This window comes from Cyanistes caeruleus, chromosome 10 (genome assembly GCF_971803275.1).
Source record: "Cyanistes caeruleus chromosome 10, bCyaCae1.hap1.1, whole genome shotgun sequence".
Taxonomy (NCBI): Eukaryota; Metazoa; Chordata; class Aves; order Passeriformes; family Paridae; genus Cyanistes; species Cyanistes caeruleus.
Genome location: NC_141710.1, coordinates 21,083,238 through 21,101,502, shown reverse-complemented (window position 1 = coordinate 21,101,502; position 18,265 = coordinate 21,083,238). Strand labels below are relative to the sequence as shown.

The following is an 18,265-nucleotide window of genomic DNA, read 5'->3' as shown; positions in this document are numbered from 1 at the left end:
CTGTGGCAGTCCCCCCAGTGTGGAGGTGATGGTCCCTGATGCCCAGCAGAGCTCTCCCCAAGCTCCACCAGGACCAGCTGCAGCTCTTGATCCCATCCCATGATGGAGAGAGCACCTGGCAGCTCCCCACAACCCAAATAAGAAGGAGAGCAGGAAGGAGCCCTTGTGGGGCACACCCTGAGCACCCCAAAGGGGACAGGCAGCTGTGTCTGCCCCCCCATGCAGGGAGGGGACAGTGCTGTGACACCCCAGTTCCCCCAAAGAAAGGTGAGTGCCAGCAGGTGGGAAAATATTGGTGCACCCCAGGCTTTTGTACTGCAATAGTCAACCTGTGGTCATTTGCTTTAGGTTTTTGCCTTTTTTTTTTTTTTTTTTTATTGTGTAAACAGATAACCATTTTCTCTCAACACTGCAAGTAAATAACAAAGTCAGCCTGCTGAAATAGATCTTCTAAAATGGATTTTTTGAATCACTTAAAGCAAGATTTTGTTCACCTCTAGCTTCAATTTAGCAGTGGAAAAAATATCAGAACTTCAGGTGCTGATTGGCTTAACAAAATTTACATGGAATTTTTTTTTTATTATTACTTTTTGGTTTGGTCTCTCATTTAAAAGATTTACATCACTATGGAAACTAATTCTAAGACACATTTGTCTCTGGCTTTCTTTACAAATCCCTTAGTTCATCTTTGATTTTTAAATGTAAAGGCACACAATAAAGCTTTATGCATTTATTAAAATATACAGATTTTGGTAAATTTAGATTTTTTTCTTAGTATCTTGATTATATATATGTATTATATGTATAATTGTCAACAACACAGTCATCTGAAAATAAAAATCACTCCATAACATATCTGCATGGTTTTTTTTTCTTTCTCATGATACACTACAAGACCCCATTGTACAATGCATCAATGGGCTTCTGGAAACCACAAAAAAAATAAAAATGGATAGAACAAACTGCTTTTAACAAATACACCAACTTCATACCAGAACTGCAGAGAATTGTTACACCAGAAAGTACCACCTGCAAAAAAAAAAAAAAAGCAAGATATACATCAGAAAGACTGAACAAAACGAAGTGAAGGTCATTTACAAGCTGGATTTACAACATCCCATGTTCTTGGGGTGTGATTTTGCTGCCATGTCGAGGATGCTGGGGTGCTGGGCCTCGGACCAAGAGGTTGTGACCGTGTGGAGTGAATTTGTGGAGGGGCTGAGATCTTACAGAGTCGGCCTGGAAGGTTTGAGGTATTTATGCTCCATCTGTACCTTGCATTTGGCCCCTCAGGGCATGTTCCCCATGGAGGGCAGGCAGGCACGGAAGGGCTTTGTGCCTCTCACCAGAGGTGGGAGCAGGATGGTCCTGCTCTGCCATGTCCTCCTGACGGCTCAGGGATGTGAGAACCTTCCTCAGGGCACCCAGGGGAAAGGCTGGAGTTGGGGTTACAGCAAAACAAGCACTTGCACCTCTTCCCAGCCCCCTGGCAGTGCCCAGAGGACATGGACACACCTGGACATTTTGCCTTCTCAGCCTTTGCTTGTGCCCACTGAAGAGACCAATGCTGATACAAGAGACAGCACGTGAGCTCCCAGAGGCTGAACCCACACATCTCCCAGAAGCTGTCACTTGGAACAGGGAGCAGGGATCCTGTAAACCAGCCCTTGGCCACTGGCAAACACCCAGGACCTGTGGCTTGGTCACCTTCTCCTTAAATACCTCTGTTGGGTAGGATGTGGTCAGCTCAGGAGGAGGGTACAGCTCCCACCCTCAGCACAGCGAGGGCTGACAGCAGCCCATCCACATCTGACAGTGCTGTGGCATCAAATGCTGTGCCCTGGTGGTCCCAGGATGGGGCACAGCCATCCTGCCCCAGCACTTCCCCAGGAAGGGGAAGGAGGATGTGTGAATGGGAGTGGGGGCAGCCAAAAGGCTGCTCAGATCCAATGGAGAAGTTCCTACAGACACCAAAGAGCAAGGGATCAAGCCCTTGCCAAATTATACGGCGTAGCTAGAGCGGACGTGACGACAGACACTGGTAACTGCTCTGTAGCAAGAGATTAAGGCTGCAAGAAGAACGGGCTTTGACTCAACAGGGTGCTTGGGCATGAGTTTGTGGCTCGGCAGATGCCCCAATACTGTGCAGAAGCAGGATGAAAACAACTGCCTTGGATATGGTATAGTTCAAGAGCTGGTAGGAAAACAGCATCAATCTTTCTCCCTGAAAGCATAAAGCCAGACCTGCGAGGTGCCATCTCTCTTGGGTACTTCTAAGGCATCAAGGAGGAGAGCAGCCAAGCATGGGTGAGCAGTGACAGTTGCAAGAGGAGCTCAGCACCACTGCAGAGGTCTCCTGAGCTGGCCCGTGAGCAGTGCACATTGCAACAGCTTTTCAGTGGGACACACTCAGGATTTCTGCTTGTAGAAGCGTGGTAGGGGTGGACAGCAGGAGTCGATGCCAGAGCAAATCTTACAGGTCCTTTAGCCAAATCCTCAGTCCCACCCTGAAGCTGCTGCAGAGCCCAAGCTTCTCTTGGCTTTCCTGAAGCACTCCAGGTTAAGATCTGCAGAATTGGATGCTCTTCTCCACTGCAAAAAGGACCGTGGTTTGTCACTGCTTGTGACAGGAGCTGGAGGGAAACTTTTGCAGCCCCAGTCAGAGTGTCTCCATCAAGTCCTTGCATCCCAGAAGTGATGGGGATGAGGACAGGTCCAGGCACCCTTTGCACCTGCTTGCCCACAGAGGGTGCCAGGCAGGTGTTTTGGGAGCCTGAGCCTCATCCAGTGTACCAAAGCATTAATTGTTTTCAATATCCACGAGGATATTTCCATATTGGAAATCCTGCCCCTGTTGATATTAAATTGGGATGCCCTGGGATGCCAACAGCAATCCATGGTACTGGGGGTTGGTCTGGGCTGCACTGGGGCCCCTGGGACAGATCCATCTGCAGCCTTCAGCAGTTGTGGGGAGGATGGGAGTTGCTGTCTGATGGGTTTGGTTACTGTTTGTTCAAAAAGATGTTCCTCCACCACAGCATTTTACACGAAGCATGATGAGCTCCACAACTGGACCTGCTGATAGTCACTGACCAAACCCCATCACTGCTGCCTGATGGATGTGTGCAGACACTGGCAGCAGGGAGTGTGACGGCACTTCTGGGGGCCATGGCCATGGTCAGGGGGGCTTTAGCATCCACCTGTTGGCCACCTCTGCCCTGTGAGCCACCAGCTCTGTTTGGTTTCAGACTGAAATACGGACACTTAGGGAATGAGCAGCATTTCAGTGTTTTTCATACAGCACCCACCAAGCCAAGGGAAAAACTGGAGAATATTGTACAAGGTGCAGACGGCAGTAGGGAGACAGATTTCAGCCACCAAGTCCTCTCCACTTGCTACCCATGGCCCAGCCCCACCAAGACATGGCTGACCCATGGATGCTGCTGTTTTGTGAGGGCATGGATGGGTGTCTGGAGCACTGAGGGCAGTGAGCACTGGAAGGTGCCCAGCATGGGGAGGGATGACAGCACAGTCATTTTTGTAAAAGACACAAGGTGGTGGAAGCAGTGCCCAACCTCAGACTGGTTATGTTCAGAGAAATGTGTGGTCCTCGTTGACCATTCATACAAAGAGTGTTGAGCGAAGAGTGGGTCACAGCCCTCACTGTGACCAGGAATGGGATCAGGCTCCCAGCCACAGACTTGGGGTGTTGGGCCATGCTGGGGCTAAAAGGTTGGACTGAGACATGGACTAATTTTGAATCACAGAATTGGGTTTTGGGGTGTGGGGATGGATGTAGGGGAAGCACTGCTCTGTGCAGTGTGCCAGAATGGAACTGTGTGATGGAACCAACGATGCATCTCTGAGCTACTCCCAGGGAAGAGTGTGTCCATCTCCATTTTGTACCTACCCACCTCCCTGTGCCTCTGACTCAGCTATCACTTCTAGGTGGTTCAAAGGAAAAAAAACACACATGCCAAGAAAGTGCCAAAAATTTTAGAGTGGCATCCCACTGCTGCGGCCATCAGGTAGACTTTCCCCAGGGACAATTTGACTTGTCCCCCCCCATGCAGCTCCTTCCACCTCTCAACACCCTCCTGGTTTGGCACATCTCCCACCCCGCTGCCCCCATTGGTGCAGCCGGTGCTGGGGGATCAGCCAGCGTTCACCAGAGCGAGATCCCACTGGTGGAGCTGGGACGGGCCAAGGGTGGTTTTGGTTCGGGGTCAACGGCAACCGCAGAGCGTGTCCCGAGTAGGTGGTGAGCAGGGCGGTGGTGGAGGACCTGGGGAAGATGGGGCAGGGTGGGGGAGCCATGGGGAGCTTTCCTCATCGCCTGGGCGGTGCGGCGCCCCGCTGCCTGTGCTGCTACTCAGGCGAGTAGTCCAACTCGTCGTTGGCGATCAGAGCATCTGACGGCGGTTTGTGCCGGCCTTTGCTTTTCGACCTGCTACTTGTCCGATGGCTTTCCTTGGCGTCCGCCATTTGCTGGTAGGAGAAGCTCTTGTCCTCAGAAGGACCCCAGGCTGGGTAGCTCTCGCCCTCGGGGGCGAAGGAGAAGCCGTCGTCCACGGAGAAGGGGTCGACATCCACGTCGTAGCGCTGGTAGGTGCTCTGGTGCAGGGCCTCCTCCCGGGCGCTGATCTCCAGCGTGCTGTTCCACATCCCGTAGCCAAAGTAGATGAGCAGACCTGGGTTGGGCAAGAGAGAAAGAGTTGGACCCAAACTACCCACTAGTCCCACTAGCCCTACCTGATGTCACCTTCCTGCACAAATGCTTTCACTAGCAGCAAATATATCCAGGGATCTGATTTCCAGTGGATCATGGGATTAACCTACCCTAGACATCTGCACAGAGAAATCCAGACTCCACATGCCGTGGACTAGCCATGAGGGACTGATGTGAGGTTAAATCAGGAATACACATCTCTGCCAGAAAAACCAATGGGATGTCCCATCCCCAACAGCCATGGATGGGCTGGTGAAGCTCATCACACCTAATGCAGTGCTTTAATTGACTCTTTGCCTTTGCAAGCAGCTCAAGAGGTATTGTACCCACAGGGCAAAGTGCTTAATTACAGCAGATTAAATTGATGCTTTGGAGTAATCTTTTCTTCCAGGTAAGACTTTCCCTGGATTTGCAGCTTCACGTAGTGCCTTCAAGGGCCAAAAAAACCACTGAGTATATCTTCTCCAGCCCCAAAATTCAGATGGCAGCTCCTGCCCAATGGCTCAGCTTGGAGGAGCTATGAGAACTACTTTATTTCTCTTTGCATTGCGGAGTAAGTGGGTCAGAATGTAATGCACTATGGATATGCTGGACTCCTAGTTATGTGTCAGAAAGCCTAAATTTGGAAAAAAAAGGGTCCACAGCAGAGTCTGTAAGTCCTAAGATGCTCCTACCCTGAATATAAGAGCTTGGGCTAAAAGGAGATACAGTCTACAGATCTGATTTTCCCAGAGTTTCTGGGATTGGGAAGCTCTGGTCTTTGGAAAAGCAGTGCTGAAATACTGGTGTGGGCTGCTGAAGAGCTCATGTGGGTGACATAGCAAGAAATCAGGCTGATTTCTGCACAAAACCTGCCTGCAAGGCAATTTCCAGGACCCGCCTACTTTGCATCAAAAAAGCCATCAAAATAGTCACCTTTGCATGGAGTTATTCTCTTCCATGAAACTGATGTTTTCTGGAGGTGTAATTTTCCTTTAATATGTTATTCGAGGGCTGGATAAAATGAGATTTCTAAGAACTTCAGGATGACAAGGGGCAGGTGAGAAGGACTGGGTATGTCCCAGGCATCAGCCTATGCACTCCAATTAGGGAAATTGTTATTAACAACACCCTTCCGAAAGAGTGTCAGTGAAAAAATCAAAATAAATGAACCTGGGACTCACCCACAAAACACCAGACAGCAAATCGGATCCACGTGACTGTGGAGAGCTTCAGCATGAGATAGATATTCACCAGCATGGCGAAGGCAGGGACGAAGGGCAGACACGGGGCCATGTAGGGCAGCTTCTTGGGGTTTTCTGGCTGCTGCAAGATCACAAACACCAGCACAGCAATGAGCAGGATCATCAGCACGACCAGGAGGACAGCCCACCAGCTCTGCTCAGAGATGTAGTCTGACCCAAAAATGATGAAGGAGCAGAAGATGAACATCAGGACAAAGAGCAGGAGCACACAGGTGGTGACTGTGTGGCCGGTGGCTGCTGTCGGGCGATCCATTTTACCCGGCAGCCCGAGGTGGATCCGCATCGTGTAGTACCGAGGGCCGATCAGCTTCTTCAGCTTGATGAGATAGATGTTCTCAGACTCATCTGCCTCTATCCCCGAGGTCATGTCAACGGTGCCGTAATTGGGGTGATTCACGTTGTAGGCGGATTTATCGGATTTCCCAATTAGCATCTCGTTATCTCCTAGCGACGGCAGATTTTTTGCCCCGCACGTGTTGGTGGGTGGGCCAGAGAACTCCTCTCCTTCGCTCCCGGGGGAGCAAGCTTCCTTCTCACAGTCAGCCAGGATGCCCTCCTTCTTCTTGGTGTGCTCCTCGGAGAGGAATTTGACGAAGCCGTCGATGTCGCTCTCGGGCTGGTAGCGGAGGAGCAGGACACAGACGGACACCAGCGTGTAGGCCAGCAGGGTGCCAATGGACATCATTTCTATCAGGTCCCTCAGGCTGACCAGCAAGGAGAGCAGAGCTGCCAGGAATCCAGACACGATACAAGCCACAACAGGGGTTTCCGTGTAAGAACTGACATGGGACAAAAACCTGGAGCACAGAACAGTCACAGAAAGTCAAAAAGAGAGGTTCCCTGTTGCAATAACCCTTCCTTGCTTGCAGGGGACAGTCTCAGGGATTCCTTCAGGTCTTGCTGATTTTTGGAACTTTGATTCTAGGTGGGGACTGGCAACACTGCTGAAGTTGAATCTGGAGTTAGATTTGGGTCTGACCAGCTCTGCAATGAGCTCTCGGATACTTCCAAATAAACACCCAGATTTTATCTATATAAACTGTTTCTCCTTTGCAAGTAGCTCTTGAATTAAACACTCATCCTCACATAATCAGAATCGCTAGATACCAGCACCAAATGAGAAACTGTAGGATAGACTGCTCCTGGTATTTTCCCCCCAGGATACTGCTTTGGCTTGTGCCCCATTCTGCACCCACTCTGTCTGTGTGTGCCCATTGCTCCCTGCAGTGACAACACTGTTGGCATGTTGGGACCCCCAAACCCACCAGCACAATTTCCTCTCAGATACTCAGAGACTAAAAATAAATGCCAGCATGGGCATGACTGACCTGAAGAGCAGCCCATCTCCAGCCATGGCATAAATGACTCTGGGCATTGGGAAGAGGGAGCCCAGCAAGCTGACAGTCAGCCCGGCCACGGACCCAATGGCAACGATGAATTTGGCTGCATAGAAGCCGTGGACCACGAACATTTCCATCAGTGGGGACTCGGTGTCGATGGCATCGTAGGGCACCATCAGTGTGAGAATCATGCTCACCTGGGCAAGGCAAGAGGAGCAGGACAGGGGTGTCAGCATCAGCACTGGGTGCTGTTGGGGATTCTCAGGGTGGAGGGGATGCAAAATGCTGGAGTTAGGTCTGTTGGCACCTTGCTGTAGGGTGGTTAATTCACTTAGTCTCTGCTACCCAAAGGCAAGAAAGGGATGCTTGAACCTTGCTCCAGAGGTAGTGAAGTAGTCAAGTGGGACTGGTGAGACTGGTGAGGCTGGTGGGACTGGCAAGGTTAGTAACACTCACTTTAGCTGCATTCCTGTGTGGGAAATATTGCTGGGCCAGAGCCCAAATCCAGATTGCATTGCTTGGAGCAACACTGGCCCTATTTGTGTCAAAGAATTTGTTTTCATGAGAAGCCCACTCCCATGCAGGAGAGATAATAGGTGAGTTTCTTTGAAATGATCAGAACAGTGTTTTTTCTCCTCCATCACTAATATTTGCTCTTTTGTAAGGAAAATCTCTGAGTACAGGCATGTTTTTATTGGGGTGCAGAGCAGTGCAATCTCACACAGCCATCCCTGCTTATCCTTCCCCTCACTTGGATCCTATCCCATATCTCCAGCAGAGGCACTGCTGCTTTTCCCAGAAACAAGGAGAAAGGATGCTGCAATGCTGCTGCTCCTTCTTCTTTGCTTCTCTCCTGGGTGCAAAAATAGCTGTGGATGAGGATGAGAAAAAAACTGCCTGCCTCCACATCCCTGCAGCTGGCAGAAAGGTCTTGTCAGGTGACAGGAGCCTGGGGACAAATGGAGAGGAGCTTTGGCAGGCACTGTGCAGGTGCCCAGAAGGGACTCACATGGTAGATATATACATATATATGCATACATTCATATTTATCTATATTCACACCTGTGTGGGAACTACTTACAGACACATAAGCTGTCAGGCACGTGACGAGCGAGGCTGTGATGGCATAGGGGATGGAGGTGTTGGGATTCTTTGCCTCTTCTCCCGTGGTAGCAATGATGTCAAAGCCAATGAAGGCGTAGAAACAGGTTGCAGCCCCCTTGAGCACCTGTGAGGAGGATCAAACATCTGGGTGCCAGGAGGGAGGCTGGCACCCAGCCAGGGAGAGGGAGCTGAGCTAAAATGGATCAGCCCTTTTGTGGCTTGTGTGAGCTAAAGGGTGAGTGGCCACAGGTCAGGGGGTGTACATGTAGCTCTGGGGACTGACCCTGGGAGCACCCCTAACCCACAGATCTGGTCTGGGGAAAAGATTTCGACGTGTGAGCTGAGCCATTAGAGGCACCTGCAGCTCACCCCATAAACCCGCGCCCGTGCAGTGCCTGAATCTGCTGGGAGATCCTGCTGGTGACAGAGGAGACAATCAACCAATTTCAGGTTTGCTTTCACAATCCTCCACCCCAAATCCATTTTTATGAGCAGAGATCTTGAACATGTTTACACTTTCTGCCTTAGCAAGATGTCTCATGTGGCAGCAAGATCTGCTCACAGAGGAAGCAGGAGAGAGCAGCAGCCGTCAGATGTGAGCCGCTTCCCAAACAACCTCTGTTTTGCTTGGAAGCTGCAGACAGGTTAGGAGCACACATTGGAGCACTTGGATGAGGAATTATTTTTACTGTTTGGTTATTTTTTTTTTAATGTGATTTTTTTTTAAAAATATACAATATTAGCGAGGACATTTATAGGAGAGGAGTGCTGGAGCAGGGCAAAGACTGCCTGGCTGTGAGTGAGCTGATTTGGAGCTGTGAAAGCCTGGCAGCTTGCTGGGTACCTCCTGTCCATCACACCTCTGTCATCTCAGCTGTCTAGCAATACTGCACACAGTAAAACTCACCTCTTTCAGGGACTGTCTGTAATTACCCTTTTTAAGTATGCCCTATGCTCCTGGGGATCTCACACTTGTGCTTGGTGGTGGATTTACTTTTACAAACAACTTGTGAGGCAATGAACCAGATGAGAAGGATAAGACTGCCCTACTGAGTTTTTTTTGGGTATGCATCTATCTTTTAAAACTACTTTTTTTTTTTTTTACAAGAGATATTTGATGCATTGAATTGGAGCAAAAGAGATATTATCTATTTTCTCCTTTTCACTCTATTTCTTTTCACTACTATTTCATTGTATAGTATAACAATCCAAGAACGACCCAAAGGTAAATATGACCTCTGTTCTCAAGTGAGCCTCAGTGCTCTTCTCCTCACTGTTGTTCTCTGGCAAAGAGCCATTGATTTACTGGAGGAAGGTGCAGGGACCGTATGGCAGTTTGGGACCCTTTCAATAATCAAGATTCTTGGTTTACTTTACTTTCTTGCTTATTTTCCTGCATAAAAGCCCAATGGAGTTGAGCAGTGTAAATCTGAGAAATTATTTTGGGCTTAGGCCAGCTGAGATATTTTCAGTCTCCGTTCATCCTTGGATAAAAACCAGTGCAAGCAAGCTAAAAAAGCCAAATATGTCCAAATTCTCAGTAAGCTTTGAGGGAACATCCATAAAATAAGTACTGGCAGGTGGCATTATGAAGTGCTCAAAACAAATGCTTGAGAACATTGTTGTTGAAAACCAGCCAACAAAAGTATCTCCCCACTCCACAGAGGCTGAACCAGCTCTCCAGAGCGCCCTGCCTCAGATAGCCACAGCATTCTGCTCCATTGCCTGGCAATTAGTGGCATTTCCTCAGGGATACTTTCATGTGGAGCTTGGCTCTGCAGAAGGACATTTTGGAAAAGTTCTGGGTTTATGCTAAGAGGAGTTAGGAGATAAGGGCAAAGCATTCCCGTACTCTTTGGGTTTGGTTGAAAGAGCAGGTCTGGATCCAAGCCTGCACTCCTGGGATTTGGAGGTCCCTGGCCAAAGCACAGGTGGATTTAGCAGGGCTGGAGGGTGCAGCAGAATTGGGGTGTGTACACCTTGAGCAAAGCTGAATGTGTGGCAGCACTTAGATGCTGTGTGTCCCTCTGTGTTCCCAGGACTTACCCCTGGCCATCCAAACGGCAGGAATTGCCCTTCAGCCCAGTTGTCACTTTTGATGTAGAACAGACCAGCAATCATGATGAAGACCCAAACTGCCAAGTTAATGACATTGAGCACGTTGTTCAGTCCCACCGAGTTCTTCACCCCCATGGCCACAATGATGGTGACAATGACAGCAATGACCAGAGCAAGAAGGTCAGGGTATGACTCCTCTCCTTTCCCTAGGTGGGAGAAAAGAGATGTGTTACTCTCCTTCCACAGAATATCCAGGAGCTCTCTGGGGGAATTTTAAGCACTTTTCAGACCTTGAAGTTTTGCAGAACTCTTCGGTCTCATTGTAAAAATGGTCTCCTGAGGCCCATGCCTCCACTAGCTAAAGTTGTTTAATTAAGGTGATAAATCTTGATGTCTCAAGACACCGTTTGGACTTTTGGGAGAGCAGCAAACCAATGACTGTGTCCCAATTTGCATAACATCTGCCAAGTACTCATTAAAAATCAATCAGCCATGAAGTTTTCATGACACAGGTACAGGACAGCTGGCTGGTTTCCTTACTGGTAGGATTCATGGACTGTTGCTGGAACTGCTGGTCATACAGGACCATCACAGCCCCCAGTCCCCGGCAGTACAGCAGACACCGGCTTGTGTTCTCTAACAAAATTTTGTGTGTGCCTCAAGGGGAAGTGTTTGCACTGGGTGAAGGTGAAGGTGTTTCTGTGCTACCCTTACCCTCTGCCATTCAACTATTTCTGTGCTTGTATTCTAAATGCCAGCTCACCCCAAAGGGGCTCAAAGTATTGCGTATCCCATCCTCTCCGACCCTGCCTGTGCGCCAGGCTGCTGAGGCCAAGCACCAGAGCCAGACAGACGGTAAATAATGAATGAAGCTTAATATCCATGTCTGACTTCTGATGAGCTTCCAGTTCAGGCCCCAATTAACGGAGGTATCCCTGCACAGCAGGACGCACCCAGGCCGTTCAGCGTGCCGACGCTGTTGATCATCCAGCGGCTGATGGTGTGGTTGGCCAGCGAGTCGAACATGCTGCTGAGGGCGCTGGCGCCCGCGGCCGTCCCGATCAGGTATTCCAGGATGAGGTTCCAGCCGATGAAGAACGCCACAAACTCCCCCACGGTCACGTAGCTATAGGTGTAGGCAGAGCCCGTGGTCTTGGGGACCCGCACGCCGAACTCAGCGTAGCAAACGCCTGTTCGGAAAAAAACAGGAGGCGGCATAAGGAAAATGCGGCTGGGAAATGGAAAAAGTAAAACTGCCTTGGTGCTGCCATCCCAGAAGTGCTAGGAGGACTGCAGTCAGCATCAGGAACACAGAGACATTGCATGGTGAGCCACCTTCCCCGGTTTCTTGGCTTAAAAACCAGAAAAATTTCTGCTAAAATCAAGTGGTGATGGGTTTTTCTTTTTGAGAAGACACAGTTCAAACCAGCCAGATGTCTACATGAGATCCTGGACCAGTGCTGCACTGCCTCATCCCAGAGGAAGATGCCACAGGAGGGCTCACAGAAGGTTACACTTCTCCCTGCCCCAAATTTCCAATCTCCAAGCACTCACCCTGTGTTATTGCTCTGCAGATCCAGGCATGAGTTCTGTCCTGATCCTCCCTGCTCTTGTTCATACCCAGGCAAGAGGAGTTTGAAGATGTCTTACATAGAGAACATAACTTATTTTAACACTTAAAAAATATTATATTTAAGTCTTCTAAAGAATATTTGCAAAACTAACTGTGCAGAAGAAGAAAAGAAAAGCAAGAAGTATTTAACTGTAAGCTTTTGGGAGGGGAATTCATCAGACTTTAATACTTTCTGAACTCCTCGTGTGCTTACTATGTCAGGATAATTTTTAATAAAAACCTGACCCTGACACGTTGATGTATTAAAACAACCATTAACTTTTTTCAAGAAATGAAAGGATGTACTTAGTCTCAAATTCCCCAAATATTATTCAGGACAAGTGCTGGAAGGGTCCTGCATGTTTAACACTGATTAAGCCCCTGCCCCAAAGACCCCAGTAAAGTTCATAAGAGTGAATTGGTAAAGGCTGTTACTACCATTGAGTAAACACATAGTAATTATTGAGCTCTCTATCAACCGATATTCTCCATTTAGAAGATAATAATTGCTTCAAATTTGCAATCAGTTTAGTATAGAGAGGGGAATGAATAATTTATAAAAATGTTATGAGGTGGCTGCTCTTACTTTAAGTGCTGTTTTTACACTGTACAAACATAGAGTTGTTGAATCTCTTAAGCTGAATTTGGTGGTGCTTCTTTTCTTGCTTTTAGAGGACTTTTATATTCCATTCATTGCTTAACTTGAATGTGGGTTGCTTTGCAAGGGGACTCTTCAAAACTTGATTTCTGTAAAGCAGCCCAACAGGAGCCACAAGATGTTTCCATCATCCATCCAGCCCTACCGACAGTCATTATTCAGAGCTGATGAAAAATACATGCACTCGGCAAAGGTACGGTGTTCACAGATAACTACAGGCCTGAATGATTTATGAATCTGGTGCTATGACAGAGACAAGTATCTAGTTTCTCTCTTTGATGGCCTTAAAAATATATATATATATACACTCTTTCTTGTAGGCAGCTCTCGTTTTAGCCAACGACAAGATAATGATTGAAGAGGACGGTTATCGATACACAACGATAATGCCAAAACAAATAAATGAATATGTATAAAATGTTGGAGTTTTTGATTATTCTGCTAGGATCCCAAAATAGAGAAGTTTTTCACTATGGTTTGGGTACAGCAAGGGGTTGATAATGTCAGCATTAGGTGTCAGCATGTATCACACACACACACAGACATATATATAAAATACATACTAATGTCTGCTGCATTTGCAGTGTATTATTATTGCTATTTTTGTTATATTATTTATTATTATTGTTATTATTATTATTAATAATAATAATAATAGCAATGCAATCTAACTGCACAATAAAACTAAGTTACTCCTTGGAAGCTCAAGCTATTCAGCACCTTGTTCCCCTGTGTCCAGAGGGATGCAGCACTCCCAGTTCTCCTGCACAGCCAGCCCAGCTCTGGGACTGCAGAGAGAGGCTGGGTACATCCTCTCTGTCACAACTGTTTAATTTGGAGACAGATTTATCTTCTTCTCCCCAGTCAAGACAATTGGTTTGCAATTTCTGAGGAAAACAAGACAACACAATGGTTTTTTGAAAGAGGAAACATTCTATAGAGAACCATTTCTTTTCCTTGAATATCAGCTACATTTGTGCAATTGGTGTGACAGGCATTACAGTGGTGTAATTATCCAGTTATGGACATTGTTCAGCAGGACATAAACACAGCTGAGTAGTCTTGGTCCTTCCAAGATCCCATCCACAGAAAAGCCACTGGGCAGCACAACTGGTGGCACAAGGAACTGGTGCTTTTAGTGTGCTGGCATGGTGGTGGCTGTGATGTGGATGCTGACCCTGCCACTGACACTTATCACAAGGCTACACAGGAACCATGAGACATCCCACAGGGCACTGGCATGGTAGCAGTGGTGTTTCAGGTGAAAAATAACTTCTGAGAGTGCCTTTCAGCTGCTCTGGAGGTAACTCCAAATGATTCATGCTACCACACAAGAAATGCAGAGGGACCATGCTTCATCAACCAGGAGCAGCCAACTTATTGAGGAAGGCATATAGTTTTCATCAAGCCACTGAGCCCGTCCATTGCATTTCATGACACCATGGCAACTCCATAAAGAAAGCTCCCACAGAGCAAGGACTCTCATCTCTCCAGCTCCACCCAGGCAGCTGCAGGTGCAGTCCCTCAGCCCTCATCCTGCAGCCAGGCAGCACTGAGGCACATGCTCAGCTCCCCTCTGTTCCATCGTGCATCCTGCCTGCTGCTGATCTGTCCCTGCACCAGTATCAGGTAAGAGTGTGGCACTGTGCTCCAAACAATTGTTTAGGAGAGAAGATGAGTAAAGGGACAAGAAATGGCTGGTGGAAAAGGCTGTGGAGAGGGTGATGGGGTTGAGTGAGATGCAAACTGCTGTGTTTTGCTAAGGAGGGGTTTTGGATGAGCAGGGGTGAAAGTGGGGAATGCTGGCAGGCACAGCTGATGGCAGGAGCCTGCAGTGCACTGGAGGCTTTGTGGAGGGAAGCTGGGAGAGGATTTCTACTTGAGAGATGAATGAAAGGTCTTCTAGTGAGAGAATAAAAGAGATTGATTTAATTTTGCAGTTTAATTATTTATAGTGTGTTTGTAAGTACCCTGATGGGGTATGTGTTGCTTAAAACAATGAAAGGTATAAGTGAAATTTGTTGGATAGATGAAATTGGAAAAGTCCCTTTCTGAAACCCGGCTTAATAGTGTAAAGAGGCGTTCCCATAGTGCAGGGCTTCCCTATGGCTGTCTCCCAGGGAAGCCAGATGACCTTCTGGATGGTTTTGGTTTTTGTTTTTTGCTTTTTAATCCAAAACTCTTCTGGGCTCACTTTTGTAAGCAGTGGGGTTTGTATTAGTGATCTGTGATGGACAAAGCAAAAGTTCTTTAAAATCTGTTCGTGCACACTTGCCCAAACTCAGTGCCTGGCACACCAGGCATGACCATGATGGGAGAGCTGAAATCACATCCCCAAGGAGTCTAACAGTCCGTCCAGCTCCTGAATTCTTACTTGGTTTTACTTGCCAAAAATGTGTTGCTGTTACAAACAACAGCAGCGTTAACGATGAAGTGAGGAAGCAGCCAAGGAGACTATCAAAACACTGCATCCCTCACAAAACACTTTCCCAGGGCTACAAAAGCAAGGGGAGATGAAAGCAGAGCGGGAAGGCTCCTGTGGGCAAAGGCGGGAGGAGCCCCTGCTGCGGGGCAAGGCTCATGTCTGGGGTGAAAAAACCCCTTTTGGAGGACAATGTGTTTTTGTTAGCAGAGACCCACCCAAACTCCATTTGCTCTTGGTTTGCATCACGGCCAACAAAACCTTTGCAGAGGAGAGAAAGCAGGCAGTGGGAAAGGACACTGATGCTATCTACTGCCTTGGATAAAAAACAAGCATTTTGGTTCATTTGTTGTGTTGGGAACTCAAATAAGCATTGGATCTCATTGCAAGCTCTTGGCTTTTGTTGTGGGCTTTGGAGAGAGCCTGAGGCTCATCCCTGGGCTGTGCCAGGGTTGTGTCTCTGAGCTGCAGGGGTTCAAACTCCCCCTCACTTTGGTGGGATTGCCATGGAGTAACACTGCAAACTCCAGGGAAAGACCATGATGTGCTTCCACCTCTCATGACAAAAATCCAGAGTTTTGAAAAGCTGATCTGGGTCACTTTGCTGTGCTGGCTGTTCCTGTCTCCTGTCAAAGCCCTTTGCCATTTGCTCAGGTTTCCTTATCCAAGCCACAGACAAAAGCTGGATACCAGACTGACACAGCATGAAAAGTCCTCTGAGCAGAGAGAGCAGGAACATCACATCATCGTGTTAGCACTGATCTGGAAAGGACAAATGCCAGCAGTACTGGCTCCATGTAGAAACTGCAGCTCGAGCCATATGCTCAGCTGGGTTCCTATAGAGGAGACAGAATTCACCATGTTTTCACTAAAATACATAATTTCTCTCTCTCTGCACATTTGTTTATTGTTTTTTTTTTTGTTTGTTTGGAAATTCAAAGACTGACCCTGTATGAATGGAAGCAAATGAAATCAACTCCAGAACTAGTTGAGGAATTTTCTAACTGTTAGCCATGTCCACAAAAGAAGCTGGCCCTGGTAGTGCCCAAGCCACTGACACCCTTCCTGCTGGAACTGAGTTTCCCACAAACTCTCGCTCCAGTGCTGTGGCTTGGCCACTCTCTCAGCCTGGGGCACACGCTGCAAAACTCTCAAATGTCTCAAAAATATTGCCCACAGGCCCCATCCTTTTAGAAGCCACTGGCAGCTCATCAGGATAATCCTGCTTGGGCTGCTGGCTCCCAGTACGAGGTTTGGTCTGATATGTGGGCAGTGAGGGACAGTGCACGCCATGAGCTGTGTGACACCTGTGGGAAATGGTTTTTAGTTGGTGGGGAAGGTGCTACCTCCTTGTAGCTTGTGGTGCTGAGTAGGTGTCCAGCCATGAACGGAGAGGATGCAGGACGTGGCACACCACTCAAAATCCCACGCAAAACTCACCTGACAGGATGGATGCGACGGCAGCGATGATGAAGGACACGATGACCCCGGGCCCCGCCATCTCCTTGGCCACCAGGCCGGACACCACGTACATGCCGGTGCCCACACAGCTCCCAACGCCCAGGGAGATGAGGTCAAGGGTGGTGAGGACCTTGGCCAGCCGGGCACCCTGGGTGGCCCCAGCCCCGGTGCCCTCCAGCATGGACTCCACGGGCTTGGTGCGCAGGACACGGGTGCGCAGGGCATGGCCTGCGGCCCCCCAGGGCACCCGCCGCGGGTCCAGCCGAGAGAAGAAGCCACTCATGGTGCTGGGCTGGGCAAAGGTGGGTCACAGACAGCGTCAGCAGCACCCACTCAGGGCTGTGGCTGCGTCTCCATGCTCTGGCAGCCCTGCAAGAGAGGGGAACAGAGTTTTTGACTGAAACAGAAATAAAAGAAGAGTCAAAAGGGCTCCCTAAGTTGGTTTTTTGCTGGGCTCTGGTGCTGGCAGAGCTTTGTTTTGACCAATGCTGCTGCTGCTGTGGAGAAATCTCCTTTCTCTGCCCTCAGTTTTGTACAACAATGATGCACCGCCCTCCTTTGTGTTCTCATGGGTTTAGCCTCAGTCATTACTACAGCGCTACAAACAGCAGGAACCTGATTTCCTCCAAATTCTCATTGTGTGGCTCAAAAGTCTTCAGCGGTAACAGTACCATCATCCTGGTAAAACCTGAGGGGAAAAATTTTAAAAAGTGAAGCTAATTCAGGTTCCCATGGATCATAAGTTTAAAAAGATTCCTTGGCATGGTTTCTCATTCATTATTGTAGTTATTTAAATACTGTGTAAGGAATATTTTTTTTTTAATTTGAAAGATGTGGTTTTGCTGGTGTAACTGCAATATATTTTGGGGTCTGGCTTAACTTTCCCTGTAGTTAAGGGAAACTGGGAGAGAAGCTCAGCAGGAACAGCGTGGGCTCCACTGGCCACTGGAGAGTGAGTAACCAACAGCACGGCCAGCTACAGACATTTTTAATACTTCTAAATTATCTTGCCTTAACCCATCTGCCCTAAGATTGTCTCAAAAGTCATGGCCTTATCTTGGTTTTCTCTTTCTCTGTGTTTTTCCATCCCTAGTCATCGTTATTTTCAAGAACAATTCAGAAACTGCCATTCCCCCCTCCCTTTCTGCTGTTCCTCAGCAAACTGTGTAGTTCTCACAGTACCAGCAGCAGTGACTTCCAAGTGACACGTGGTAACTTCTTGACTTTGAGCAAACCAAGATGAATTGTACAAGCTGCAAGCTAATACAAGGGTACAGGCAAAATAGTTTATTAAATATGAATTTTTACCTGGCAGCTTCTTTCCCATCAATACAGAAATATTCTTTTATTTTAATTTCCTTGAAGACAAAACAATTATTTTTTCCATCTTTACATCCAAAACAAATTACATTGTGTCCACAAGGCAGCCTCATGTTGCTGAAGTTTATTAAATGAAACACAGCATTCATTTCATGTTTTGGTCTTTCACTGATTCAAATTGTGCTGAATTTTACCTGGAGCAACCACAGGCTGAAAGGCTGCATGTTCTAGCTAGGAATACTAATGAGAAATTTTTACTGCTCCTGAGCAAATGTGGATCTTGGGTTGAGAATAAAACCTGGGTTTGGCTTTTGGAT

At 47.9% G+C, this 18,265-nt stretch overlaps 1 protein-coding gene across 2 annotated transcripts in view; it reads right to left on the bottom strand.

Annotated features, from left to right (window-relative positions):
- Positions 1 to 715: 715 nt before the first annotated feature.
- The window catches only part of SLC7A14 (solute carrier family 7 member 14), a 29,061-nt gene continuing 11,511 nt past the window's right edge, over positions 716 to 18,265 (bottom strand). For both annotated transcript variants that reach the window (XM_086843756.1, XM_086843755.1), the window contains exons 2-8: positions 16,608 to 16,997; positions 11,429 to 11,665; positions 10,464 to 10,681; positions 8,395 to 8,541; positions 7,302 to 7,510; positions 5,893 to 6,770; positions 716 to 4,691 (exon numbers count right to left, since the gene is read on the bottom strand). In XM_086843756.1, the coding sequence (XP_086699882.1) occupies positions 4,369 to 4,691; positions 5,893 to 6,770; positions 7,302 to 7,510; positions 8,395 to 8,541; positions 10,464 to 10,681; positions 11,429 to 11,665; positions 16,608 to 16,911 (2,316 nt within the window). In that variant the 5' untranslated portion in view covers positions 16,912 to 16,997 and the 3' untranslated portion in view covers positions 716 to 4,368. The remainder of the gene's footprint in view (positions 4,692 to 5,892; positions 6,771 to 7,301; positions 7,511 to 8,394; positions 8,542 to 10,463; positions 10,682 to 11,428; positions 11,666 to 16,607; positions 16,998 to 18,265) is intronic.